The sequence below is a fragment of the Nyctibius grandis genome, chromosome 8 (genome assembly GCF_013368605.1).
Source record: "Nyctibius grandis isolate bNycGra1 chromosome 8, bNycGra1.pri, whole genome shotgun sequence".
In the NCBI taxonomy this organism is placed as follows: domain Eukaryota; kingdom Metazoa; phylum Chordata; class Aves; order Nyctibiiformes; family Nyctibiidae; genus Nyctibius; species Nyctibius grandis.
The window spans coordinates 9,717,608-9,744,222 of NC_090665.1; the positions used below are offsets into that span (position 1 = coordinate 9,717,608).

At 42.4% G+C, this 26,615-nt stretch overlaps 2 protein-coding genes and 3 non-coding genes across 5 annotated transcripts; 1 reads left to right on the forward strand and 4 right to left on the reverse strand.

Moving 5' to 3' along the window:
• Nucleotides 1-4,721: 4,721 nt before the first annotated feature.
• RFC4 (replication factor C subunit 4) lies at nt 4,722-18,347 on the forward strand. Its single transcript, XM_068406510.1, has 10 exons — nt 4,722-5,036; nt 5,658-5,736; nt 10,362-10,441; nt 11,622-11,741; nt 12,627-12,770; nt 13,057-13,177; nt 13,625-13,750; nt 15,377-15,457; nt 17,263-17,379; nt 18,115-18,347. The coding sequence occupies exons 1-10, from the start codon at nt 4,903-4,905 to the stop codon at nt 18,208-18,210; spliced, it is 1,098 nt and encodes a 365-aa protein (XP_068262611.1). The 5' UTR covers nt 4,722-4,902; the 3' UTR covers nt 18,211-18,347.
• An 804-nt stretch (nt 18,348-19,151) lies between these two features.
• Nucleotides 19,152-26,345, reverse strand: EIF4A2 (eukaryotic translation initiation factor 4A2). Its single transcript, XM_068406047.1, has 11 exons — nt 26,229-26,345; nt 25,137-25,182; nt 24,913-25,045; nt 24,510-24,649; nt 23,146-23,314; nt 22,837-22,946; nt 22,564-22,707; nt 22,019-22,156; nt 21,647-21,736; nt 21,322-21,401; nt 19,152-19,960 (listed from the first exon to the last, which is right to left on the reverse strand). The coding sequence occupies exons 1-11, from the start codon at nt 26,255-26,257 to the stop codon at nt 19,816-19,818; spliced, it is 1,224 nt and encodes a 407-aa protein (XP_068262148.1). The 5' UTR covers nt 26,258-26,345; the 3' UTR covers nt 19,152-19,815.
• On the reverse strand, nt 21,811-21,936 carry LOC137666893 (small nucleolar RNA SNORA63). Its single transcript, XR_011048710.1, has one exon. It is a non-coding gene; the product is annotated as a small nucleolar RNA SNORA63 (small nucleolar RNA).
• LOC137666906 (small nucleolar RNA SNORA81) lies at nt 22,330-22,510 on the reverse strand. Its single transcript, XR_011048722.1, has one exon. It is a non-coding gene; the product is annotated as a small nucleolar RNA SNORA81 (small nucleolar RNA).
• On the reverse strand, nt 24,729-24,798 carry LOC137666908 (small nucleolar RNA SNORD2). The gene has a single exon (XR_011048724.1). It is a non-coding gene; the product is annotated as a small nucleolar RNA SNORD2 (small nucleolar RNA).
• Nucleotides 26,346-26,615: the final 270 nt, after the last annotated feature.

Sequence of the window (26,615 nt, forward strand, 5' to 3'; positions counted from 1 at the left end):
GAGGCCGAAGCATTGTCAGCAATTTTAACAAACAGTAAATTGCACACGACAAACAAAAAATGTTTACAAGCTCCTATGGCCTGGCCAGAAGGAAGGGGAAACTCTCACAGCAGAAAATATACAGAGATTAACCTAATCTTTCCTTCTTTTTGATTTTATGTAGCTATATATCTCTTGTGTCACTGAAAACCATTCAGCCAATTGAGATTGAAGGGCTATTAAAGATCAAAATGAGATCCATCCATGAAACTAGCCTATCTTCTTCACTGTATTGATTATCCCCATTTTCTCAGTCCTACATAACATTTATAGGCTCACTCATCTCTTAGTTTTTCAGGAAAATCTCTTTCCAGAACAAGATCACAACCTTCTGGTGTACAGAGTGCATCTGAAGACACTTTCATGCCAGAAAAAAGGCAGGCTGACGGAACCACAAAAGAGAATCCCTTTCCCAATGTTGTTCTTTTGCGAACAAGCTACTTTGATACTCTACCTCTTCTTCCCTTAACTGTTGTATGTAGACTGTCTGATCCCCATATCAAAAGCTGGGGCTCTGTTACTGGCTGGGAAGAACTGTAACACTGTTGGGACAATCAGGAAAGGTAATTACACCACTACCAGTTCTGACTGGGTGTGGCAGTACTTCAGATCTGCAGTACATTTCCATTAGTAGAAGACACTGGAAATGAGTCAGATACTTCTTTGATGCACACCTACAAAGAAGGCACACGGAGTGCCATTTCCTTTCTGTAACATCAGTCGTGTAGTAAAGGAAAACACCACTCTATACTTCAAGTTTTCTTACTTTTATTCTTTTTGGAACACTTCAGTCAACAGTGCTCTTGCTTAGCTTTTAAGAGGGTTGCAGTGCTAGTGTTTCTCTGGCTGTTCTCAGCTTTCCACTGTCCTCTCAGTCAGCTTCTGTGACAAGTCTGTGTTTCTCTGCCGAAACTTGCACACAGACTTTTCCTCCCGCACACACCTCCCCCAGCAATGCCTAGGTCTCTGCCTTCACACGTAGTCTCTTAGCTAAGCTTTGCAAAGCCTGACCTACTTTGCCTCAGATGCTATTTCAGCTACTTTATTTGAAAAGGAGCACAGCTGCTTCTAACACCCATTCTGAAGGAAAAGAGGCTGCTGAAGACACTAGTTTTAGCAAAGCTCTCTGCTCCTCTCCCTTTCCTTGTTGCCTATCATAAACCTTTTTTCACTGTCATTTACATCCATCATTCACTGTCTGTGCTCCAGAGCAGCTGTCCTGATCACAGACTGGGGCCATAGCCCATCTGTGAGTAGCACCATTAATATATCCTTAGGGAAGAGTATATGAAACAGGCCACTTAAAGAGAGAGTCCCTCTCCAGTATTCCCCTCTCACATTGCAGCCATCTGTAGTTCATGGACTTTTTGAGCTTAAGTTTGCATTTGCCTGATCACATTTAATACTCCATTTCTTCATGAATCTGGCTAGTTATTTTTTAAATCTGTCACAGTTTAAAGCTGGGCTGGGTTTAGGCCAAACCAGGACAATCTATTTATAATTCTGACATCCATAAAGTTTGGTAGTAATTAAATTTGCAATTTAAATATGCATTGTGTGAAAAAAAAAAACCTTTTGGTTTTAAATCTGAAGCCTGATAGTTCAATTTCAGGTATCTAGTTCCTGCACCTTGAGAAGTCATCTTAGCCATGACTTTATATACAGCAATCATATCCCTCAGTCACTTTCCTGACCTGAGCCGAATGCTGTCCTAGTTACTATCTCTTCATTAAAAAAAAGCCAATTCATACCTTTCAACATTCTTGCCATCTTGCTTTGAACCTTCTCCTGTTTACGCAGCTTGGACAGTGAAAACTGCCAGTTTCAGCCTGCTCTGTGTTGCTTACATAATTCTGACAGAAGTCTTCCAATGCTGAAAGTTATTAGATAAATGTTTGCTGTTAAACTTTTAGGAAAATCAATATATACCTATTTCTATTGCATTCATTTCTTTCAACGCTTTCTAGCATCTTTCCTCTTTTAAAACAAAGCCTGAATTTTGGACAAAGCTGTTGGACAGTGATCCTGTACTTTTTGGGGTCAGCTTACTTCCTAAACTCTATGTAGTTTATTTCAAGGAAGCCACTTGTCCACTTTCAGTGTCATACAAAAACCCAAGCTCATTCCCCAGGAGGCATTAATGTCAACTGGCTGAAGGTCTAGATTGAAGGATGCATGGGCAGTCCCCCACGGCAGAAGGCAGAGTAACTTATAGATGTCCTCCCCCTAATCAATTCTTCTGTCCTGCCACTGTCCGTAACCTCTGACACATTGGTTTTCCACCAGGTGAGCTCTTGAACCCTCATTCCGTGGTTGTACACCTGCAAATGCTGGCATAAGGAGACTGGGAAGGAAGGGGACTGGGCTACTTAGATCAGCTCAAGCTGCCAAAAAATTGCCCTGCCACCAAAAGATGCAGCCTTCACCTCCCTACCCATCCCACCACACGCTCCCATTTCTACCTCCTGTTTGCTGTAGCAGTAGTTCAATGTATGGGACCATTTCACTGAGTTGCTGAATCTACTTATATTGGTGAAACTAGACCTGAGGTACTTGGAAGATACTAGGGCTCAAGTGTGGCTGGAGGATCTGGCTCTGATGAGAATGAAGGCGGCTGCCTTCAATCAGTATCAGTAATGAGGCATCTGCCACTGGGGTACTATGGGTTTTAAATATCAACACATCATGGGTTGTATAGCTTTATAAATTAAAATAAATAGTCTTAAATAGTCTTACATAAGAACAAATCCAGCATGCACCAAATGATTAGCATCTTGAAGCTAAACTGGCCTTTCTATGCATTAGACCCGCAGTTTCTGTGGGCCACATTTGAGGAGCACTGATGAGGCTAGTCTTTGCAATGGGAAAGACTAGGGTCACACAAATGAGAGGGCATTATAACTGTCTGCGTTTGATCTGTTGGACCTTGATATGGTGAATGAATGCAATACAGTAGAATAAAGCAAGCATAATTTTCAGTTGTCGTATATCTGAGGGGAAGGGAGAGAAAAACAGGGAGCAAGAGAGACAAGCTTGGGTTTGATTAGTCCTTTCTGGAATTTTTAAATTTTGTTAAGGTAATGAAACAAAAAGTTGTGTTATGAAGTTAAGTTAATGTCGCAGACAGGGTGTTCCATTGCTGAACTGAACCTGAGGCTCATACATAGTTGATAAAATGCTCAAATGACAGGTATATTTGAAGTGGCCCCATTCGGGAGAGTGGATTGAATAGAGCCACCAAATAGAATGAAGCTTCAAAAATACAACAAAGCTTTACACGGTTTCAGAAAGAAAGCTAATCAGTTCTAGCTGCTTATATTTCCTTACCATTTCCAAGTTACCATGACTTGGAAGTACCAAATATAATCACAGTAAGAAAAAAAATATAGCATTGCATTTTCATCTAGAACAAAACAACTGCAGTAATTATATGTGTGGGCATTTCTTGCTGCTAAGGCTACAATCTGGATTTCATGCTTCAACAGCAGAATGCCAGATGAGAGGAAACAGCTTATTTAAAATTGCCCAGACAAGGATTACAGGCTTGTCTCACTGACAGAATGATGTATTTTCGGCCCAAATTCTTTCCTGCATCTCCTTTTCCAAAGACCGTTCATTTGTTGCCATAGAGGCCATTTCCAATCACAATTTTCCCTTGCACAGGTTCTGTTCTGGGTGATCACTACCTCGGCTGCCCAGGCCGCTCCGGCTGTGCCTCATGCCTAAGCGTAACCAAGAGGGAATAGTACGGCAGAACATCTGCAACCACACAGTATACAACTGCTCTTTGCAGAATTGCTTTATTTTTTTAATCCACAAAACTGGTACATAATTGGGAGGGTAAGCTGTAGCTACCCAGTGCATGAAAATGTGGGCATGCATCACGGCTGCCAAATCTACTAGGATGCCTTTTTGTCCTTTAAAGGGAATTGTCACATCAATCACACCCTTCATTTTTTTTTCCTGGCTTTGCTATAGTGGAGATTATTAGAAGTAATGGGAAAACAAAAAGGACTCACTTTCGCTTCACTGGTAGCTTTTGCATAGATAACCCCCGCGCCTGTACACCTGGGGGAGCTGCTCGCATGGCAACAGCAAGGGCCGGAGAAGGTTTGAGCAGTGATGACTGTACAATCGCAAATCGCCAGCGGCAGCTGGAGCAGGACAGGGCCGGGACAGACTCCGGCTTTTGTGGGTTTCACTCCCAGAGACCCCCAAGACACACCTCAGCCGCCAAGCGAGGGGAGACGCAACAGCTCCCACCTCCTGAGAGGAGAGGCCCCTCCTCCGCTCGCTTTCGGCGCTGCTTTTGTACGGCGCTTTTTTTCTTTTTTTTAAAACTTGTTGGGGAAGGGGCGTTTGGGCGGGGTGGCGATGAGGGGCCGCCAGCCGCCCGGCACCCCGCCGGACCCGCCCTGAGGGGAAGCGCGGCCACGGCGCCCTGAGGGAGCTCCCGCCCCGCCGCGCCCCGCCCTGAGGGGCCCTCCCGCTCCGCGCCCAGAGCGCGCGCACCCTCCCCTCGCTCCCCCCGCCCACTGCAGAAACCGGAGCATGCGCAGCGCTGCTAGCGGGCGCCGCGCGGCGCTTGGCTCTAAGGCGGTGCGTCAGCGCCCGCCTCCGCGGCGGTGCCGAGCTCTGTGATTGGCCATCGGCAGGCGGAAGTGGTCCCGCCCCCGGCCTGTCGCGGGTTGGCGGGAAGTGCTGAGGGGGCCTGTGGTGCGGTGTTCGTCCGTCCGTGCGCCGCCGCGGTGTGCGGGCCGTGCTCGGCATAACGGCTGGGCTGGGGCGTGAGGTGAAGGTGACGGCCGGGTCCAGTCCAGTGTAGTTCAGTTCAGTTCAGTTCAGTCCAGCCCAGCCGAAGCTATGCAGGCCTTCCTCAAAGGCCCGTCTTCCATCAGCACCAAGCCCCCCGCTGCCAAGGAGAAGGGCGCAGCCGGCGCAGCGGGGAGCAGCGGGGAGGGCAAGAGGCTCAAACCCATCCCCTGGGTGGAGAAATAGTAAGGGCTGTTCTGGGGCATGGGGTGGCTGGCCGGGGTGGCAGTGGCTGGTCGTGGGAGGGGTTCGGCTCTTGAGGGGGTTTGTGGAAGTTGGATTGGGTGCATAGCAAAGAGGGTTACAGCTGTAAGTGTTTCCACCTGGGAGAAGAGCTTTAACTTTTTCAGCTGCAGGGGAAAACCAGCGCTGTGAACTACTATAACAGCCCTTTGTTGGTGTTACTGAGCAGAAAATGCCTCCATTGCCTCTGTCAAGTGGTGCAGTTTCATTGCTGTGGCTTGGTGCAAAAGTGCATTAAATGCTTCATTTTTGAAAAGTCTTTATCAGCTCACAAAGTGGTAAGATACTGCAGTCTGCAGTACAGTTCTGCTTCTAAAAACAGCTCAGGCTGGTGTTTACAATAGAAATAGACAAACAGCTTCCTCAGAAATGAGATCACTTCAGTGATACAGACCAGAGGCAATAGACAGATTTCCTGTTGTGATTTTGACCTCAACTACAAAATTTGCTTTAATTCTTCAGTACCTGATGTAATCAGAAAGGGAAATGTTGTTTTTCTCAATTTCAGTTTTCTTCTGAAACTTCGTTAGCTAATAAATAGCATTTAATGTCTTTCTACTTAGTCGCCCCAAAAATGTGGATGAAGTTGCCTTCCAGGATGAAGTTGTTGCTGTGCTGAAAAAGTCCTTGGAAGGTGCTGATGTGAGTATAATGATAACATTGACCCAATGGGTATGTTTGGGCAGAAATTTTAGCCAGTGGTAATGAAAACTTCTCTTTTCTAACTCAGCAATGATCATTTTTACAGTGGAACTTTACAAACAAGCTAAGTGGCTTCCTCGTAGTACATTGTGATATATGTGTAAAAATTGTGATGTTTCCAGACCTCTAAACATTGTAAAATTGTCAGCTCTGGGGTGCAGTTTTGGAATTTTTCTGGAAAAGCTTAATTGGTAAACAACTTCTTAATAGTTTCAAATCTGGAAAGGCTTTTGTTGTCTCTACACTACTATTCAGCTAGTACTTTTCACATTCATGTTTAAGAGGAGAGGGGAAATTTTTCTTTCCTAGAAAATCTGGATTGCCAGTCATTCCTAAGCACTTCTAGTGATCTATCAGTGCTTCTCTGAAACTGCTAAACATTAAAACAAATCTATTGTTTGCTAATGAGGGAAGTTTAAGTTATAAGTGCGAGGTCTACTACTTAGATAGTGATCCCCAAACTTTTTGGGTTAAAGTTTCCAAGTAAGTCTCTTTGGCTTTAAAAACCTGAGTATGACAGTTGCACTAACTTCACTGCAGTGTTGGCATCTGTGACCTAAGAATATAAAGAGGATGAGCAGAGCATTTTCAGTTGCCTTTGTTTACACTTGCATTTGCTTTTGGATAAAAATTTGGTAAATATTCAGTATGAATGATGGTTATTTCCTCCAAACCAGGTGATGGGGAGATGGAGGGACTGAAGGGAGAAATAAAGTAGGTAGCCAAGAGATGGCTGTGCTTTCTTACAATTCCTTCCTTTGTACATGCTGAGACTTTCTTTTGCTCCACGTTTCACCTAGAAGGGTCATTCTCGTGCTCCAAAAGCTGTTTCTGTTCTCATGAACTGCTAATGCCAGCTGAAGTTGTTGGTAAGGATGTTCTGAAAATGACATTTGTGATATGGCTGGCTGCTCACCAAGAGCTAAAAGGAACAATTTAGGCTTTTCAGAGTTTTATGCAAGAAGCCTTCCACTTGTAGTGTGCTCTGATGTGCAAGTACGTGTACAGAGTCTTCGGTATTTGAAAATTTTATCTTAAGACAATTTGCTCTGCAGTTCTGGTTTTGACTAAGGAGTCTATTTCTATCTGAAAATATTAATTTAATCAGAACTTGCAAAAGCAGAAGTACCTTATTTGTTTGAGCATAGGGAGCCAAAATGAAGCTGGTATGACAGAACTGGGAAAGACTTGTATAATTTCTTTCTTTAGTTCATGTTTCCAGATTGAATTTACTTTGAGAATGCTGTTGTAATGTGACCTTGTCATGTAATGTTGTACCCGCAGAAATCTGGGTTTCAACAGCAATGCTGCTATATTATAGTATTTGTACAGTTGAGGTAATTAGTAAGGAACTATTACCAGCTAAGGAGAAATGAGGTGCTGCCACCTATTCTGTCTGAACATATCAGTCATGTAACGTCACTTAGGTGATGGGTTATGAAGTTCTATTTTGAGCAACAGCTATTTAAAACCTTCCAGCTTCTGGATCGGCAATGTGTCTTGTATTATGACCCTAGTACTCTTGTGCTGACTTTTTGCCTCCTGAGTTGAAAAGACAAATTTTAACTTCTGCTTATGGTTACAGGCTTTGTATTTTGCCATAGCTGCCCAAACTCAGCAAGGCTGCCCAAAATCATGGAAATACTTCAAAATATTTGATGCTTTTAAAATCTGGACATTTTTGTTAGTTCTTGAAAAAGTTCTGTCAAAAAGGCAGAAGTGTAATTTAAACTCAGAGGTGGCTGGTACTTACTTCATAAGTTCTTATTGAATTTGGAGATCTGGTGAGATCAAAGAAACAGCTGTGACAACGCTGGCGGTTTGTGTCATGTCCTTTATTTAAACCTTAGTGTTGAAAATGGAGAGCTAGTCCTTTGTCGGTTGGCCTGTGTTTGTGGGCCTTGTTTTGGGAGCTGCTAAATGGAGCAGGACTTTTAAGTCCCTGATGTATCTCCATCTGTAATAGGAAGCATCTGCCTTGTTATAAACTGGGGAGACCAGAGTCCAGGTGGTTTTTAACTAGAGAAGTTGATTTCTTTCTGCCAGGACTATTGATTTGTTGTTGCTTTTTGCAAAGAAACTGACAAGTGTCATAGTATTCTTTAATTTTCATTCACTTGATGACTGAAAAGAGAGTCAGGTGTAGGGTTATCATTGCAATTTACATCTTCACTTGTACTGAAACTTCTAGAAAAGGAGTTGGGGTTTGCACTATATGCGGTAACTTTCCCACAAGCAGGGCAATGCCTGCAGGTAGCCTGCTTACCCCTGGCCAGCATGGAAAAATGGATAACGAGATCAGGTTGCAGTCTGTTTAAAAATACTGCCACAGTTACATAAAGGATTAGGCTGTGCTTGGTGAAAAAGCAGTGTAAATGCTGGTGATAACCTCAGAGAGAAACAAGCATAAATGAGGTTGAAACAGAAACAGTAGTAAAGTATGGGTTTAATGGAATTAGGGAACAGATTCTTATTAAAACTTTTTACCTGCTAATGCTTGTTTTGAGAACTGGTAGAGTGTGAATTAGCAGAGAGGCATGAAATTACGGATCTCCACGAAAATGTCTACCCTTGTAGTGTGCTAATTTAACATGGTTGTTGGTGAATTTTCAGCTGTCATTCAGTAAACATTTCCTCTCCCTGAAGCCTTCCTAAAATATATAGGGGGATAATAATGTTGTGGTATCTAATTAAACTTGAAAAAACGTTTGGTAGTACTGGATGCTGTTTACTTTTTAGTAACTAGGGAAACAAGTAACGAATGATTGGCAGAAAGAGCAGGCAAAACTTGAACTGGATTTATTTACTATAAATGATTGAAGGTTAACATTCTTCTATCTGTACTTTTACAGTACATACACAGTTGAATCTTTGTGTCTTATCTTAGTTGTTAAAATGGGATGCTTGTTACCAAACTGGTCTGTCTATTTCATTTTCTGATTATGGATTGTGTACTCCTGCATTTTACTCTGCTCTTTGGATGTCTTTCGTTTTACTGTTCCCATTCGGTCTGCATTACTTGCTATATTCAGCATAAAATTCTCTAATCTAATTTTAGTGACTCTCTTTAAAAATAGAACATTTATTAAGGGCTGGAAATCAAGTCAGACTGAGAGGTTTGTCTTTTTGCTGTTGATTGGAGAGGACTCTTGGATTTTTGTTCTAAGAGTGTAGAACTGGAACATCCCCTGCTGCCAAAGGCAGCAGTCTTGAAGCGCACCCTGATAAATTGTAAGAGGGATTACTTGAAATAGTAGTATAGAAAGCTATTACTTCTGTGCTAAAGCTTCTCGATTTCAGCCAAAATTTAGTCGTAACTAATTTGGTTTATGCCAACTTTGTTCTTTGTCCCTGTGTTGCTCTGATATATTTATGGAGAACAGTCATGTTCCCTCTCAGCTTTTGTTTTGCTGAGCTAAATCATTTTCTTTAAAAAAGTCACTTCTCATAAGATAGGCTCTTTACTCCTTTAATCACCTTCCCAGTTTGGATTCATCATCCTTGTCTAAGGATGATCTGAACTGTGTGTAGCTTTCCACATGAAGTCTTATTAGCCCCGTGTTAGTATTATCATTTTCCATCTGTATTGAAAGTACACGCCCTAGGACCACAGTGTTACACAGGCTTATACTGTTCCTCTGACTGACGGACAAAACAAAGTCAGCTTTTATTTTATTCCAGCTGATGAATTCCAGACATCTAGCAGATATTTAGTTATATTCTCAAATTGTGTGATTTTATGCTTTGTGCTGCTAAATGTCATCCTATAATTATTACTGCATTCTTTGCTGTGCTGCTGTGATCTTCCTGTGTCAGCATATTTCTTTAATGCATTCCTGTTTTTCATGCTGAGGTTATTAATTAAATTATTTGAAAGATCAGCTAACCTAATCTCTTTAAGAAATGCCACTGGTCTCCTCCTTTCAAAAAACCTTGGATGGATGTAGAAATTTGCCAGTGCTATGCATTCCAGGCAGTCGCTGCAAGCATCTATGTGATTAGTGTTAGGCTATGTCTGCATTGCACGCACTGCAATATAGTGCAGGCATTCACGAGCTACCTTGTGCTTACTGCAGTGGAGTTAATGGCAGCACAGAATTCTCAGTGTGGCTTGAAAAGGCGGTCTGGGGAGTCGGGAAAGGACGGAATAGTTAACCTGTGACAGATTTTGTCACGGCTGCACTGCTAGTAGTATCCAGGCTGTTTGAAGGGCATCCTTGCATAAATGTGCATGTCACTGCAGTCATGCCAGTTACTTCTGTAGGCTTTAGTGATCTCAGACATGACCTGGAGGGAATATGTCAAAATAAAATATATATTGAAGTATCAGTTTTGATAGAACTTGTGATGGTGCCACGAAATAACAGCTTGTTCATGCTGTGTTATAAACAGCCACTGTTTGTCCTCCTTTAGAGCACAATGTGCCATGACCTAGAAGTGAAAGACTTGATATTATTTACCAGGAGGAGTAGATAGTTTCTGTTCTATTAGGTGCTCAGATTTTCAGTAGGTTTTCCTGTTTGTGGTTTATTTGCTTTTCTTAAAATGGTGCCTTGCTGTTTCAGCTTCCCAATCTGTTGTTCTATGGCCCACCTGGAACTGGAAAGACTTCCACTATTTTAGCAGCTGCTAGAGAACTCTATGGGTAAGCTGGAATCAAGTTGCTTTGGTGTAATCTACTACCACGTCTTCTAATCACGTGACAGAGTGCCACTGGTCATTGCCTGTTCTTATGTAGGTGCTAGGTCTTTTTCAGGAATATCTTCACGTTCTGTTTCAGCTCTAATTCTCTTTCTCATTTGTCCTGTCACAAGACGTTGATTTCTGTTACCAATATAGACTTACAACACTTGAGACTAGCAGCCATGTAACCCTATAGCAAAGAGTATGAAAATAAATGGCTTGCATGTGCCTTACTGAACTTTGTAAAGGAATTCCAATTTTAATGGTATATTCAGTAAGTTGTTAGGTACACATAGATCTCAAAGCACTTCATAAAGTGTCTCAGTTGTGATCTTTCCATTACGTACCATTGAATTGTGTCTGGAAGTAATGTTGGGAGTCAGACTAAAATTCAGCATGTGTGCGTTCATCCGCTCACTTGTAACTCTTGGGAGTTTTTAAGTAGTAAATTCAGTGACCCATAAGCAAAAGATGGATGAGAAGGTGGTTTGATGTTATGAGCAAATCTAATGTTGACTTTAGTCCCTTCACCCCCCATCGTCATCTTTAATTTTTGGCTTGTGTTGGTTTTTGGAAAGAACCACTTCTAGTTTAATAGTAGGAAGACAACTACACATTGTGTGTCCATTTGAATTCCCAGAACTTAAAATCCACTGTATTAATTTTTTTTTTTTAATCAGAGGTGCTGCTGCATAGTACTGCTGCTCAATACTGACGGTGTTATACCTTCCACATGTTTCTTTCTGGTAGTATTGCAATGCCAGAGTGCTGCCAGTGACTGTATCTGGGCATTTTACTTGTTCTTCCATATTGCTCGCAGCATATAAGTAGAAGGGCAAATAATATAGTGCTCTGAACTTAGAAAGCCAACTTCCTACTTTTTTTTTTTCTTGGATAACTGATGTAATTTTACACTTGAATGTTTTCTGCAGTCTGGGAGGCAATTGTAAAAGAAACTAATGGAAATTCATACCTAACATTTAATGATCTCAATTTAACTATCTTTTAACAAAGTATGCTCTTTAGTAATGCTGGCAAAAATAATACCTGCCATTTGAAAAGGCCAGAAGGACTATTGATATACTTTATAATGTATCATTACAAGAGTTAGCAGCTAAGATGTTGTAATAAAAATTTTGCAGACCTGAATTATTCCGGCAAAGAGTCCTTGAGTTAAACGCTTCTGATGAGCGTGGAATACAAGTGATTCGAGAAAAAGTGAAGGCTTTTGCTCAGCTAACTGCATCTGGAAGCCGTTCAGAGTAAGTGCTGGATCAAAGATGGACTTTCTTGCTTAAGGCAAAGCATATGGTTGCTTTTGTTTAGGTTAACTTTATAATTCTAATGTAAAAGATGGGTCAGCATTGCCCAGAAGTTTGCAACACAGGCAGTGCTTTGGGTAAGCTTTGACTTCACGCAATTTTGTGTTGAGAGCTTGAATACCTGGGAGGAACTTTTGCTAGTGCTCTTGGAGTTAGGGAGAGGCAAACAGGGAAAACCCCAAAAGATGAAGCCTTCTGGTTTTGATGATATGCTGTTGCCTTTGCAAATGTTGTCTGACTACCACAGAAAAGCTTCTTTGGGTAAATTGTGGTGGAAGTTACTTCTCTAGTACCTCTGACCTGCAGCATCTCATACAAGGTGGATGCTAGTTTCTGAGATGCTAACAAGATTCTGGTGTTAGGTGGTGAGAAGCCCTGTGCAGAGGAAGCCGTATGTGTGGAAAAAAAAGAGATTGTGGAAAGTAGCAGGAAGAAACTGCATGCCAGGACTGTCTGGCAAGAATTGGTTGGGTACTGAAAGTAGTCTGTTGCAGTGTTCTTTAAAGTTCAGGGAATAAGGAAGCCTGTAAAAAGAAGAGCTGCATTAGTTATTAAAAGAAGAAACTTAAAGCAAAAGTACGTATTTCAGAGGACTTTTGCAGTCTTCAAGTGTTAGTCTTTCTATGGGAACGCAGTCCCTCCCTTTATTAGAAATACTAGTCCTTTATCTAAAAATAATCAAAAAGACTGAACCTCTGAATATGTTCTATTTATTGGGTATAAATACTTAAGTAAAAGATGACTTGCTATTTGCAGTAACTTTTTTTTTTTTAACTTGGTCTATATATTGCGTATCTCCTGGATAACACATTTCTTATTTTTCAGTGGTAAAGCTTGTCCTCCTTTTAAAATTGTAATTCTGGATGAAGCAGACTCAATGACTTCAGCAGCACAGGCAGCCTTAAGACGCACAATGGAAAAAGAATCGAAAACAACACGTTTCTGCCTTATTTGTAACTACATCAGCAGGTACATGTGGAATTTGTTGCTTATTTAGACTTGTTGCTCTTCCTATTCTGTACTTTTTTTTCCTCCCTTCTTCATAGAGAGGCTGATATCTAGTTTTCATAGTTTTGAGTTAATAGAGATGTAACTGTGTGAATGCAAGACTGAAGACAATGTTTAGGTATCAACTTCTATTTTTTATGGTGTTGCAGTTTTAAGGTTATGTCGCCCTTTTCTGCCTTGATAACTTTGTCTGTATGAACTTGACCCATGCATTCACTGAGCAAGTACTTACCTTCCTTTCTTTCAGAATAATTGAACCTTTAACATCTCGATGCTCCAAATTCCGCTTCAAGCCTTTGTCAGACAAAATCCAACAGCAGAGGCTATTGGACGTTTCTGAGAAGGAACATGTGAAAATCAGTAGTGAGGTAACTTCATGGTTGCCGTGGAATTTTATTGCTTAATCCAGTCCATAATTACATTACAGTGCAAGGGGCTCAGTCAGCATACTTTTCCAGACTGCTCAATTGTATTAAATATAATATATAAACTCATTTAGATATTATTCTCCTTCCATAGATGGGATGAATTCTAAGAGTCTTCCTAAAACCAGAGAAATGTCCACCAGAGAAAACTGAAGCAAAACTGTAGGGCTTTTTGTTCTGTGTATGCTTGCATTAAACCGTGCTTCATTCTGAAATTGCTGGCACACATTTATGTTAGTAGAGAGGTTACTTTGTAACTCGTGTATTGTGCCCATCTGTGACAATCTGCTTTAGCCATTACTTGATGTTCTAAAATCAATGTGCTAAGAAAGTGTACTGGATTTTAATTAAGAGTGAACTTATAACTTGGCATTTTCTGACATTTTTCAGGCAGTATCTTACCTTGTTAAAGTGTCAGAAGGGGACTTAAGAAAAGCAATTACTTTTCTTCAAAGTGCCACTCGCCTCATGGGTGGGAAAGAGATCACAGAGAAGATAGTCACTGAAATCGCAGGGGTAAGCTATGCTTTACAGTTGCTCCTGTAATTAGTCTGAAAAGCATTTGTGTAGTAAGTGTACTTGCTACCTTTATCTACCTTTGTTCAAAGTTTGATTAAAAAACTGTTTTATACTCATTAGTATTGCAATATGGTACTGATACATTATCCACCAGAGTTTTAAAGACTGCCTCATGCAGTGCATTTATTACATAGCAAGTTACTAGCAACTTATTCTGTAAGTCAAGGAAAACTGTAAAATAGTCTTATAATTCAAACTGAAGTTGAAATATTCTGCCCATGAATGCAAAATGTATTGCTTTTTGTGGGACAGTAGACTCTAGAACATTTTTGGCACTTTTTTTTATATATATATGTGTGTGTGTGTATTTATATGTGTGTGTGTATATAAGTATAGATCATTGCAAAATATAGTTTGGAAACATCACAGGGAATGACTTTCAGTAGCAGCTTATTTGCGACTTAACGTTCACAGTGACAGTATGTCCTCAAGGATATGTGTAGGATCTTGGTTTTTAACAAAACAGCAGTGATTTCTTCTAGAATGAGATAGATAATACTGACAGGGACAAGAGAAACCTCAGAGGAAATGCATTTAATAAAACTTATGTGAAGGGGTTCCTATAGCAACAAAACACTTACCCTCTAAAGCAAGAGATGTGAGATTAGGAGCTGAGGAGCTGAAAAATAAATAGCCTTTAATGATGGACACACTTCCCTTGAAGGTGCTATGGTCGTAGCTAATTGTAAGGTTTTCACTTTGATGGAACCAGAGGCAATTGCTACTGTACAGTTTTAAACAATTTTCTCAGTGAACTCATTCAGTTTTGTGTTATCTAGCTGTAGAAAAGAGATGGATTTCACTTACAGATATCTGTAAATCACAGTTTCTAAGAAACCTGGCAGAAGTTGACTGTAATGGTAGGAAAGAGAAGCAGGAAATTCCATTATTGAATAATTCTTGTTTAAACCAAAGGAACCCAACTTTACATCTTCATAGAGACTTCCAGGTTCTTGGTTGTATGTAACTTTTGTGACCCTGGAGTGACCTTAGTACAAAAGATTAATAAAAGCTTTGAAACCGAACTGTCCAGACACAAAACTGACAGGAATAACAATGAGTAGGGGGGAGATGTGGGCAGTGCTTCCCTGCTCAGAGCTAAATAACGGCATCTGTCAACTTTTTTTTCTTCTGATTTATTGTCTGATCTTGTTGCATTGGGCTTTTTGTGTATGTCCCTGGTGCGTCACTGGAGAGAAAACCGATTTGCTGTTTTGCTTGGGCGTAGAATGGTACAGAAAGCATTCGCTGATCTAAATGTTGAAGTAGGTCCTTCACTTAGTCAGTGTCCTGAATAAGCAATTGTGTGTTGGATTTTTGAAGGTGACTTTGACAATTCACTGTCATTATATAGTTTTTCTTTTAATATCACCAATATAGGACAAACATTACAGTCAAGCTCTCACTGTCTTATATACTTGCTTGAAAGTGGTTGGGTGTGTAGAGGAATGGAATGCTAAAATGGCAATTTCCTTCATAAATAGTTTGTATCTGTACTATGAGCATCAACTTCAATTTTCAGTTTACACAGTGGAAATTAAGAAATGTGACTTCTTGTTACAGGTCATCCCTAAAGAAACAACTGATGAACTGCTGTCTGTCTGCCAGAGTGGTTCATTTGAGAAACTGGAAACACTGGCAAAGGTAAAGTCCTCCTGGTGCTCTAGCCTGGCTATTTGTCTAGGCCCCTGCCCTGCGAATTCTTTGTGGCTGGGCTGCAGCTGAAGAACGTTTGGCCTCAGGTCAGTTAGGGTGCACATTTCAGGAAGCGTGTCTTTTACCAGTTAGTACTCTGATCTCTTCCTACTGAAGAACAACTGTTAAAGCTGCAAATAAGATCCCCAACCAGTGTGACTCCAGCTTTCTCCTGAGTTGAACTGATGACATGTGGAGCTGTTGGGCTGAATTAGGCAGTGTAGGAATTCCCAGCGAGGCACTTGGCTCAGGCCTTTAGAACTGCGTCTTCAATGGACTGGACTAGTCTCTGGACTAGTCACCTTCTTGGTTACATAGAAGCTGTGTTAGATGAGAAGTACCTGAATAAAGCTGTAATAAGTCTTCAGTTTTAAAATATTTCATGTTAATCTTACAGTACACTAGTGAGTAAGTTTGTCTTACAAACTGCAGTGACTTAAAATAGATCTTCCTGGAGAAGGCACAAGTTACTGCTTTACAGAGGAGGATTTATTTTCTTTAATACAGAAAAGGTTTTTACTGTCTTTGAAGAATGGGAAATTCCTCATCTCAGGAGTTTAAAGGAGGCTCAGAGAGTCTTGAACTGGATTTTAAATCAAGTAGTAGTCCTTGACAGAGGGGAGCACGCCATAGTGCCATTCTCCCTTCCAGTGAAATGTTCTGTGCCTGTATGAAAAGAGCCAGTATTGGTTGGCCTCCTCCTTTTTACTTGGCTGAGCCTCATCAGGTAGTTCTGGCAGGAGCTCTGGTTTTGAGTCTGGATTTATTCTCCTGTAAGCTTGCAGCAAATCTTAGAATTGTTGTGCCAGGATTTGTGCAGGTGTCACTGCTTACACTTCCACATTTACTTACTGTGATGTCTAATGTGTGTTGATCTTTAGAGGTGATCATACTGGTTTTCTAAATCCTTAGAGCTGGTATAGTCTGTCATCAAACCACAATCTAATCTAATGTAGTAGTTTGGAACTGTTCTCCAGTTTGTAGAGTAGATACTTCATGGTGGGGGTTTGTTTCAAATACTAATGCTCAATATGCAGTTGACACAATTTGAGTGTGTACTTCTGTAAAGCACAGGTGTACATATTGCTGTACAGAAAAATAAGGTTGCACCAACTCTTTCTATTTTCATAAACTTCTCTCTGCCTAAATGGCTTCATGGAATACTGTTCTCAATATTTGCTGGTTATGTAACTGGGCACTACCAATTTAAAAAAAAAAAAAAGCAGCTATCTTTAGTTGCCATGGTTTGTATTTTATTAAAAAAGTTTTGGCCTCTGTATGTCTGAGGCTGCAACTAGCAGATGAAGAAAATAAATCAAAGTAGGTGGCACTTTAAAATGTGATAGCTGTGAAACTGCCACGTGATGCTATGGATGCTAAGCTTTCCTAATTTTAGATTAAGGTTGGACAGGTTCAGTGGAGGTTGTTAAATGCTTAAAATGTCTCTAGCTCACAAAAGCCCCAAGATATAAATTGTCAGAAGCTGGAAGAATATTTGGGCAAAATTATTTCATGTTAATATTCTGCTCTCTGCCTGCCATGCTCTTGCAGTCTTTTCTAGGTGCTCTCTTCAGGTCACTGTCGGGCAGGATGCTGGACTATAGACCAACCACTGACTCGTCCTCTAAAATTTAAAAGTTCTGTAATAAATTTCAGTAGAGTCTTTCAGTTCGGACAGAATTTTTCAGATTGGTTTTCCAATTTGTGTGTTTCTGCTGCTGAATTATTTCCATTTTCCTCCCTCCCTGACACAGAATCTCATAAATGAAGGGTACGCAGTTGCTCAGCTGGTAAACCAGCTGCATGATACTGTTGTTGAGAGTGAAGATTACAGTGACAAGCAGAAATCTGCCATAGTCGAGAAACTTGCGGTAAGTCTGTAGCTTGAATTAAAAAAACCCACATTAATCTCCACTGATTAATTGTTGTTGACTCACTCTTTCTCCCGGGAAGTATACATAAGGATTTATTTTGATTTTTAGTTCTGAATGTTTCTTGGTAGAACCTAAATTTTTGTTCTGAGAAATTTCATGAGAAGGAATTGAAATCCAGTTAAGTGAATTATTAGCCATATTATGTTGTTCTAATGGTGCTCAAGCAAGAGGTTTGTGGGTTGGTTGTTTCTTTTTAATATAAATTGAGAGGGGAAAATTAAGGCAAGCTTTTAGGTCTGCACTTAAACAACTTGGGAACTGCAAAACCAAGTTTTTGTTCTGGTGTGTAAAATATACCTTTTTGGAAAAAGAGTTAATTGAACTTGCTGAATTTTGACCAAGAAGACGACAGCTGTGGTGGTTTTGCTAATTCACTGAAGAAAGGCAGGTAGTGGTGATGACCTGCAGAGTGGTGCTCCTAGCAGTTAACTGCATCCCTTCCTCTATGTAACAGTTGTATCTTGGGCTCCTCAAGAATATGGAGGCCGGAGAGGTGATGATTCCCAGCTGGGCAGGATGGGTATGATGTGATGTGTGACTGCTGGAGAAGTCATGGCCAGTTAAAGAGAGTGGGCACACTTCATCTTGGTGTTCTCAGCTCTAACCTTAAGAGACAGCTGCCTTGAGCACTCCCATTTTAAGAGGGTTTTACCTTCTCTTTTCTATTTGCAGGAAGTAGACAAATGCTTGGCAGATGGTGCTGATGAATACTTGCAGCTGATGAGTCTCTGTGCCCTTGTGATGCAGCAGCTAACACAGAACACTTAACAGCTCCTCCAGCAGTGGCCAGCAGCAGAGTAGAGCAGCTTTTTGTTTCATGGGTGGCTGAGGTTTGGAGTGTGGGGCCCTGTGTACTTTTGTACTGGTTTTTGCAATAAAAGGACTGCTCAGCAGTCAGAAAAGCTCATGCTGGGATACTTGGAATTTTTTTACACTAGGTTAAGGAGCTCTCTGGCTGCTGAGGGGCCAGTAACACTCCTGCTTTGCAGTGCTTCATGGTGGACTTACACATGGAAAGGTAAATGCATCAAAAATGAGTGTACACCTACTGTACTTCATCAGCTGAAAGGTTAGAAAGTTGTTCCTCCTTTCAGCCTGTGGTGCTTGAAGTATTGACTCGGCAAAACAATTGTATCTTTACTGAACATGAGGCTTCAGGATGAACCCAGCTCCTGAGGGGGCATGTCCCATGCCACCTCCATCTTGTAGCAGGTCCTTTAGGATTAAATGCTGCAGAAAGCACTTTCTAGTAACCATATTGCAACACTTTTGTGTAGTTTGAGTGAAATAAGGAAAAATGGTGAAAGGGGTCAGAGCATGTTCTAAAGTTGTTTAGATTCTCCTGAGTCTCATTCTATTCCTGGACCCCAAACACAATTTTAAAGCTGTATAAAGAACACAGCTTGTAGTGGTGGATGAGCACTCCCAGCATAGCTGCTACTTCGAAGGCCCTGGTGGAGTGTTTAGGTGAAAGGTGAATTCCCTGAAGGCAGTAAAGGCCTTGGGCTGGCAAGGGTTTTTTTTAATCAAGTCAGTACTAATTATTAAGTGAGCCATTTTGCACTCTGATGTGAGAGGTCGAGCAGGGAGGTCCCCCTCTACCTTACTGAGGAGGTCCCCCTCTACCTTACTGAAGAGCTCCCACCCCACAGTTGCTCTCAACCCTCCCCTATAAGACACCCCTCTAACCAAGAAGCAACTGTTTACAATTTAAGTGAATATAGAAGTATTTTATTGAACATTCAAACTTCATTAAGACATGTGCAATATGGCAAATTTTACTGGGTTTAACCCTAACTAAGACAATAGTATGATTGCTTGCTTGCTGGGGTTTAGCAACAGGGTCCAGATCACACTTACCACTAATTAAATACTTTATTGAATAAATACATATGAAACAAAAATGCATTTTAATGCTTTATAAAAGTTTAGAGATTTTGAAAGGCCTTTCCAATTCAGTCTGAAGTGTAAGTACATACAATAAAGGAAGGTAGGCTAGTTTAACATAATTGGCTGACTTTATACAGCACTTGTATCTTTTAGTCCATAAGTAAATTATTAAATGATAAAGAACATCTAATACAACCACTTCTATGGAACTAGGAAATAAATTTCTAATAAAGAAAAAATTTACAGACCCCATGACTTTCCACCCAACCCCAACAGTCTAACCCTAAAGTGGATAAAGCCAGTGGCTTTCCCCACAAGAACTCACGACAAAAAGTCGCTTTGCTTGTCAACAATCTATATTTCTGATCCGTTATGAGCATTGAGACAAGATTCAATAAATCCCCAAAGAAAGAAGCACGATGCACGTGAATCGCCTATTCAGCAACAGCGAGCACTGCATTCAGAACCACCTCATCCCAGGGATTAAATGAGATCAGCCACATTCATGGGCATCTCATCCACTGTAGTATTGTAGAAAGTCTCAATGTCTCGCAGGATCCTCTTGTCCTCTTCCGTGACAAAATTGATAGCCACACCTTTTCTGCCAAAGCGACCACCCCGGCCAATTCTGCACAAAAAGCAGGAAAAACGAGCAGTTAGTGCCAACAGTACATGAGTGTCTGTCCCATGCAGAGTAGCAGAGCAGAAAAGGTTACTCTCTTGGCTGCAAAGCAAGGTCTGTGTTTAATGGTTGGTACTGCAGTATGAAGTCCTCGCTCACCCTCCCTCCCCTCTGTTCAACTAACACGCCCAACACCACGTGCATCCATCCTGAGCACGTGGCATGCAGAAGACAAGCTATTGTTCCAAAATCAGACTGTTCCACAGCACAGGGACACAACTGGAGAGTTACAATTCAATGTAACTGTTTCCAGTGGGAACACTTCAGGGTTTGGTGTTTTGTTTGTTTTTTTTTTTTTTTTAAACAGAAAATCCAAGCTCGACATTTTTGTGTAAGCCCAGGTCAGTCACTAACACAGCACAGCACAGTTCAGTCCCACCCACCCTCCGTTCTGCCCTCCTGCAGGCTGCACAACAGAGCACCTCGTCAGCAAGAGCTAAACACACAAAATGGCTCACAGAACCCAGTGAGTCATCGTGACAAAAGAGATGCACAAATACCCCCTCACTCTCTATTCAAACTGTGCCGCTTACAAATCCACCTCCTAAATTACGTCAGTGCTCTTTCTAGGCACCATCTTGTGTCATCAGCTGCTGCTATCAACTCCTGTATTTTTTTTACATCAAGTAACAAAGCACAGTTGACTTAACTGAGGACCTAGAAGCAGTTACCTAAACCCAGGGAAACAAAACTCAAATTACTCCCAGAAGACACACACCACAGAGGAAAGAATCCCACTGCAAGAGAAGCCACCAGGAGCAAACAAGGCGCACAGAACATGCCCACAGCTGGACCTCCAGGAGCCAAGGCTGTCCTACACAGGTTTGCCGAGATTACTATGGTCTATAGTCACTGAGCAGCAGCTGCAGATGAGCGAGGGCCTACAGACCAAGCTAACAGTGCTAGTGCTGTCAGAACACTCTGCCAGGAACAGCTTTTGTAACCCTACTCCACAACCTACACAAGGCAGCAGTTCAGTGGCTGGCAGTTTCTCTGGATCTCAGCAAGGAATGATTAGCCATCACTGAACTCATCACACATCTAGGTTTTCCCACTGCTTTGTTTTACTGTCTGAAAGTTCTGCTCCTCCCTTGTTTCAGAACCACAGCTATGCAAGTTAGGGCTTTTCTAAAGCAAAACCACAGGCAGTTTATTTCCTGCTAGCTTCTCAGCAGTTACTGGATGGATGGATAGCTCCCCCTGTAGTGGTAGAGACTAAAGGGACAAACAGGCAAGGGTTGTGCCAATTTCTGCAGAGGACGTGACAGTCGGTGTAGCACACCAACAAGAGGACAAAGCCAACTAACCTGTGAATGTAGTTCTCACGATTGGTCGGCAGGTCATAATTTATCACCAGTGACACTTGCTGCACATCAATGCCACGAGCCTGAAAAAAAGCCATACAGATCCTTTAATGCAAGTCACAGGCTTTTAGACTAAATTATTTATCCCGTGCTTTTGTTGGCCACATGGTTAGTGATGAACTACAACTGTGTAGTCCATAGTGGAGCGTAGTCTTTACTCTTCCAAGAAGCTCCAAACAGTTCAGGCTACAAGAACCTTCACTAAATTATGAAGCTTTTGGCACCAGATCAAAACAGAGACGTGTTCACAGTGTAAGATAATACTAACCAGCAAGTCAGTAGTGATCAGGACACGGCTTGATCCTGATCTGAACTCTCTCATAATAACATCCCGTTCCTTCTGATCCATGTCACCATGCTGCAGAGTTAAAAGTTACAGTTACTACAGTTCCAATACTCCAGACTGTAACAGCCTTTAAAAAAAAACCAGTGATGTATGAAACCCAGCGTCCCTACCTGCCGTAGAACAAAGCAGGCTGGGATAGAAGGAAGCAATTTTCTTTAAGCAGGGGGAACGATAATACAGCACTGCACAGCTATATTATAACTTTCCTGCTTTTTTGCCACTCAAAAGTAGCTCATTGTTTTCCACCATTTACACGTGTCATTTCGGCAGTTACGTGACACCATCAGTTCTTACCAGAGCTGAGACTGTGAAGTCCCTGGCATGCATTTTCTCTGTAAGCCAGTCTACTTTTCTCCTTGTATTCAGGAAAATAACAGCCTGTGTAATGGTCAGTGTCTCATACAAATCACAGAGAGTATCCAGCTTCCACTCCTGAATAAAGCAAAGATCAGGAATTACATCATGCCACTGACTGTTCAGTACATAACAAGAATCCCAAACAAGGAATAAAACACAAAAGCAACAGGCAATTAAGCACACTCTAGTGTGCAATTATGTTCAATATGACCTGGAAAGTTGGAACAAGACATCCAAGTTTCTGCAAAAACTGTTGCACCAAATCTTAAGACACAGGACACTGGACATTAAGAAAGAGGTCCACCCCAGTCATTTCTGACCCAGTGCATAGTTTTTCTTCTTCTTGCATGTACTCTACTAGCATTATTACAGAAACCAAAGCTCAGCCTTGGTTTCTGTAATTTTAGCACAGTGCTTTAACAAGAAGGCAAGAGAACTTAAACTGGACTGTTCCAGCCAGAGCAAGTGCAGCAGATACCAACCTCTCTTTCAACATTAATGTAGAATTGCTTGATACCCTCCAGAGTCAGTTCTTCCTTCTTCACCAGAATACGTATGGGATCTCTCATGAACTTTTTGGTCACCTCCAACACATCCATTGGCATTGTGGCTGATAGCAACACAACCTAGAATGCATTACTCTGTTAGCATGTGCCTGGAACACCCATTTTGATTTAGACAATTCATCAGCAGTTCTCAGCTACACCACAATCAGATCTGCATCCATCAATTTAACCATGTAAAAGGCTTTTTACCTGGATGTTTGTGCTCAATTTTTGAAAGATCTCGTAAATTTGATCCTTAAATCCACGGCTCAACATTTCATCAGCTTCATCCAGAACAAACATTTTGATCCATTTAGGTGCTATTAAAAATAAAAAAAGGAGTCTCTCATGAAGTTTCAGAAGTACACTAAATACTTTTATTAATGTCCCTCTCCTTTAGGATGAAGCTTTCTTACACAACCCTCTACAATGACAGCAAATGCATTACTTAAGCTCTTACTGCGTGTGACATTGGTACTAAAAATTTATTATCAAGAGCAAAATTAAATTAATACTTACAAAGGTAGCGTCTGTTTAACATATCAAACACACGCCCTGGAGTGCCGACCACAATGTGTGGAGCCTCAGCCTGGAGCTTTTGCATTTCATTGCGAACATTGGTACCACCAATACAAGCATGGCATGTTGCTCCCATGTAGTCTCCAAGGGCCAGAATTACCTTTTGAATCTAAAATAAAATGTTTCCATTAGTAGTAGTTCCTGGTACGCTAAAGATTAAGCCCTGTTACCATTGGTGCTTAAGACTTCAGAAGCTAACAGAGCAAACAAGGATTATGCAGCTCTAACGGTTAGAAAAGCTAATGATTTTGGCCAACTGCTTGTTATTGAAGTCGCTCACTACAGAGCTTAAGCCAGAGGGGCACTTAAGTTAAATTTTTGTCCTTACAAGTTGGAACTGAAGTGACCACCATGCATCTGCTATTAAGTTAAAAAGCAGGGCCTCCAGAAGAGAACTCAGGTTTTGAGCTGCTAAGGCCTGCATGTTAAGCAGTTCCAGAAAGTTCATAAGAGACTGTACAAGTGCATTGCTACATGCCAGGCTTTGAAACAAGTGTCACCTCACCAAGTGTTCTACTCATCAGAGTAGAATAAAGCCTAAATATTCTGATCAGAGGCTCTTGTTCCACTGATCTGCTTTTCTTTTTTTCTTAGATTTCTTTCCTGATTTAGTTTGTTTAGTTTTACCTTCAAGAATAATCTTCACTATAGCACTGGCATCTCAGTATATTTTAGTTGAAAAAGACAGGAAGTTGTATGTAACTTATTTTCTACTCTGAGATCTGTTCAGCATTTCATCTTAAGACCCCACATTACTGATATACATTCACCCTAAAAATTAAGTATCCTGGAAGTTTTGTTAAACACTCCCACTTAGTAAAGCAGTATACCAAGCCCTGAAGGTGAAGTAGACATGCAGTAAGATTCAGTCAGGAAAACATCACAGAAATACAACAATGAAGTGACCACATGCGCACTGCTGTTTTCATGTTGCACAACTGCACACAAGTTCAAATAGCTTCCAAAAAGTATGTTTTGTTTCCACTCAGAACACTGTGTTTTAATAACACGTATTTTGGTTTTGTGCTGAAGATGGTCCCTCAGAACTATACACAGCATAGCAGCTGGCTCCTGCAACCCTGCCCAGCACATCCTCCGTGTGCATCAACTCAACTTTTCAAGCAGGCAGAGAACTTGTGGGACAGAAGCCAGTTTATATGTTATGTATCAGTTTATAAAAAGGGTTCTGCATGGATATTAGTTACAGCCCCTTAAGAAGTCTGTTTATTGTCTCACAGTTGTGAAACCTGAAACCTATGCAACACACAAGCAGCTTTTTTTTTTTTTAACTACACTATCAATACCTGTTGAGCCAGTTCTCTGGTAGGGGCCAATACTAGTGCTTGGGTCTCCTTGAGATCAATCTCCAACTGCTGCAGGATGGAAATAGCAAATGTGGCTGTCTTGCCAGTACCTGACTGAGCTTGGGCAATCACATCATACCCTAAAAAAAGCAGGATACACATTTACTGCTCCCACACAGGTCATTCATGTTTTCAGTTTTATTTTATTCCCTTTGAAATAAGTGATCAGTATTAAGAGTTCTCTCCATTTCAGGTCAGTCCCGAAAGATGGTGTACCATCATATCACTTGTTCAACAAGGATTAAAAATAGGTATCATTGCACGCTAATAAAGCGGTGTATGCATTTTACAACACTTTCCTAATTATCTGATGTTGATACCAACAAACGAATGACCTGCATACCTTTGATGCATGGAATAATAGCTCTCTGCTGAATAGCTGAAGGCTTCTCAAAACCATAAGCATAAATGCCCCTTAGAAGGGATTCTTTTAAATTCATATCATCAAAATTGTCAACAATCTCATTCCAGTTGCTCTGTAATAAAGAAAAAAAACATAAGAAATATTAAATCCAACACTTATCTCCAGCAGTGATTAAATTCTCAAGTCAGTTCGCATGTGCTCACCTCAATGACACCATCGGGGTCCATTCCCTCTGGGCCGCCATGGTCTCTGTCACCAAAGAAAACAAGCTGTTAGCACAGCAGCAACTAACACGCAGAAGCAGGTTGACACCTTGGCAGCCAAAAGCTGTATCTGGAACCCGTGACAGATCATTCCAGCAGCTGCGCTGGTATTTTGCCAACGGAGAAAACTCCTACCCTCTCCCCCCTGGCCTGGGTGTCACTGAGCCGAGCTCTCAGTGTGACCCATCATCCAGAGCCTTCAACCCAGTGAAGAAAAACCCGCCAGGTAAATACGGCTCAATGGCAGATGAACGGCCTGGCCTGGAAGGAAAACGGGCGGTCGAGGCCCGGCCCGCACAGCGCCCCCCTCACGGGAGGCGCCTGCCCGAGGCGGGGCGCGGGGCCCCGCAGCCGCGGGGAGGGAACGGGGCCGCGGCTGCCGCTGCGCGCTCTGAGCCGGAGCTCGGCTGCGGCGGGGGAAGGGGGGGGGGGGGCGGCCTCCCGGCTCCCGCCCCGCCCCAGCGCCGGGCAACTCTCGCGAGAGCTCCACCCCCGGGATTGCGCAAACGGCGCCGTGCGCGCAGGCGGAGGAAGGCGCCGGGCGATCGCCCAGGGGCCCGCGCCCCTCCCCCTCCCCACACAAAATGGTCTCGCCCTCCGCCGGGCCCACAAAGCCGGGGCGAACCAACGGCGGAGAGCGGGCGGGGGGAGGATTTTCAGAAAAAAAAAATCCTGAAGGCGCTCGGATATTTTAGTTACAGCTTCACTCCGCGGGCACGATGAAATTAAAAATAGCCCTTTTTTAGGGGTGGGGGTTGCTAAGAAAATCAACAATGAGAAAGCGAACACCGAGGAATGGAATAAAGCCTCGCTGAACGCCGAGGAAGGGGAGAGACGGGGCCGAAAGGTCTAGAACCGGGAGGGGCCGGGGCACGAGGCGCCGCCGAACCGCAGCGCCCAGCCGCCCTCAGCGCGCAGGCACCCCCACACACCCCCAACCTCGCTCCTTCCCCTCTCCCTGGCCGCCTCCGCCCAACCCACCGAGCCCCGCTGCGGGGAAAGGGCCCGAGGCCTCCGCACGCCGCGCCGTACCTGCTATAATCCGCGGAGCCGCCTGACATGTTTCGAATACCAGCTCTGTCCTCAACTGAAAAGGCAAAGCCTCCGCCGCGTCCGCCTTATATATCTCCGCCGCTGCCGGACTCGTTTCGCTCTACTCTGCGCATGGATATACACCTCACGTCAGAGCGAAAAAAGCACGAATCCCCCCGGATTGAGCCCCCTTCCCAAGAGCCTCCCCTCGCTCCACTCTTTGGGATACCCTGGAGGGGTTTTCTGAGCCATTCGGGGCCACTCGGTCAGGGGAATATGGAACTACTTTTTTCCTCAGAGCGCGGAAGGATATTGCACCATTGTTGGCGTGACTGTGCCTCGCTCCTTCCTCTCGCTCTGTCGCCCCCCCCCCCCCCCTCCCCTCTC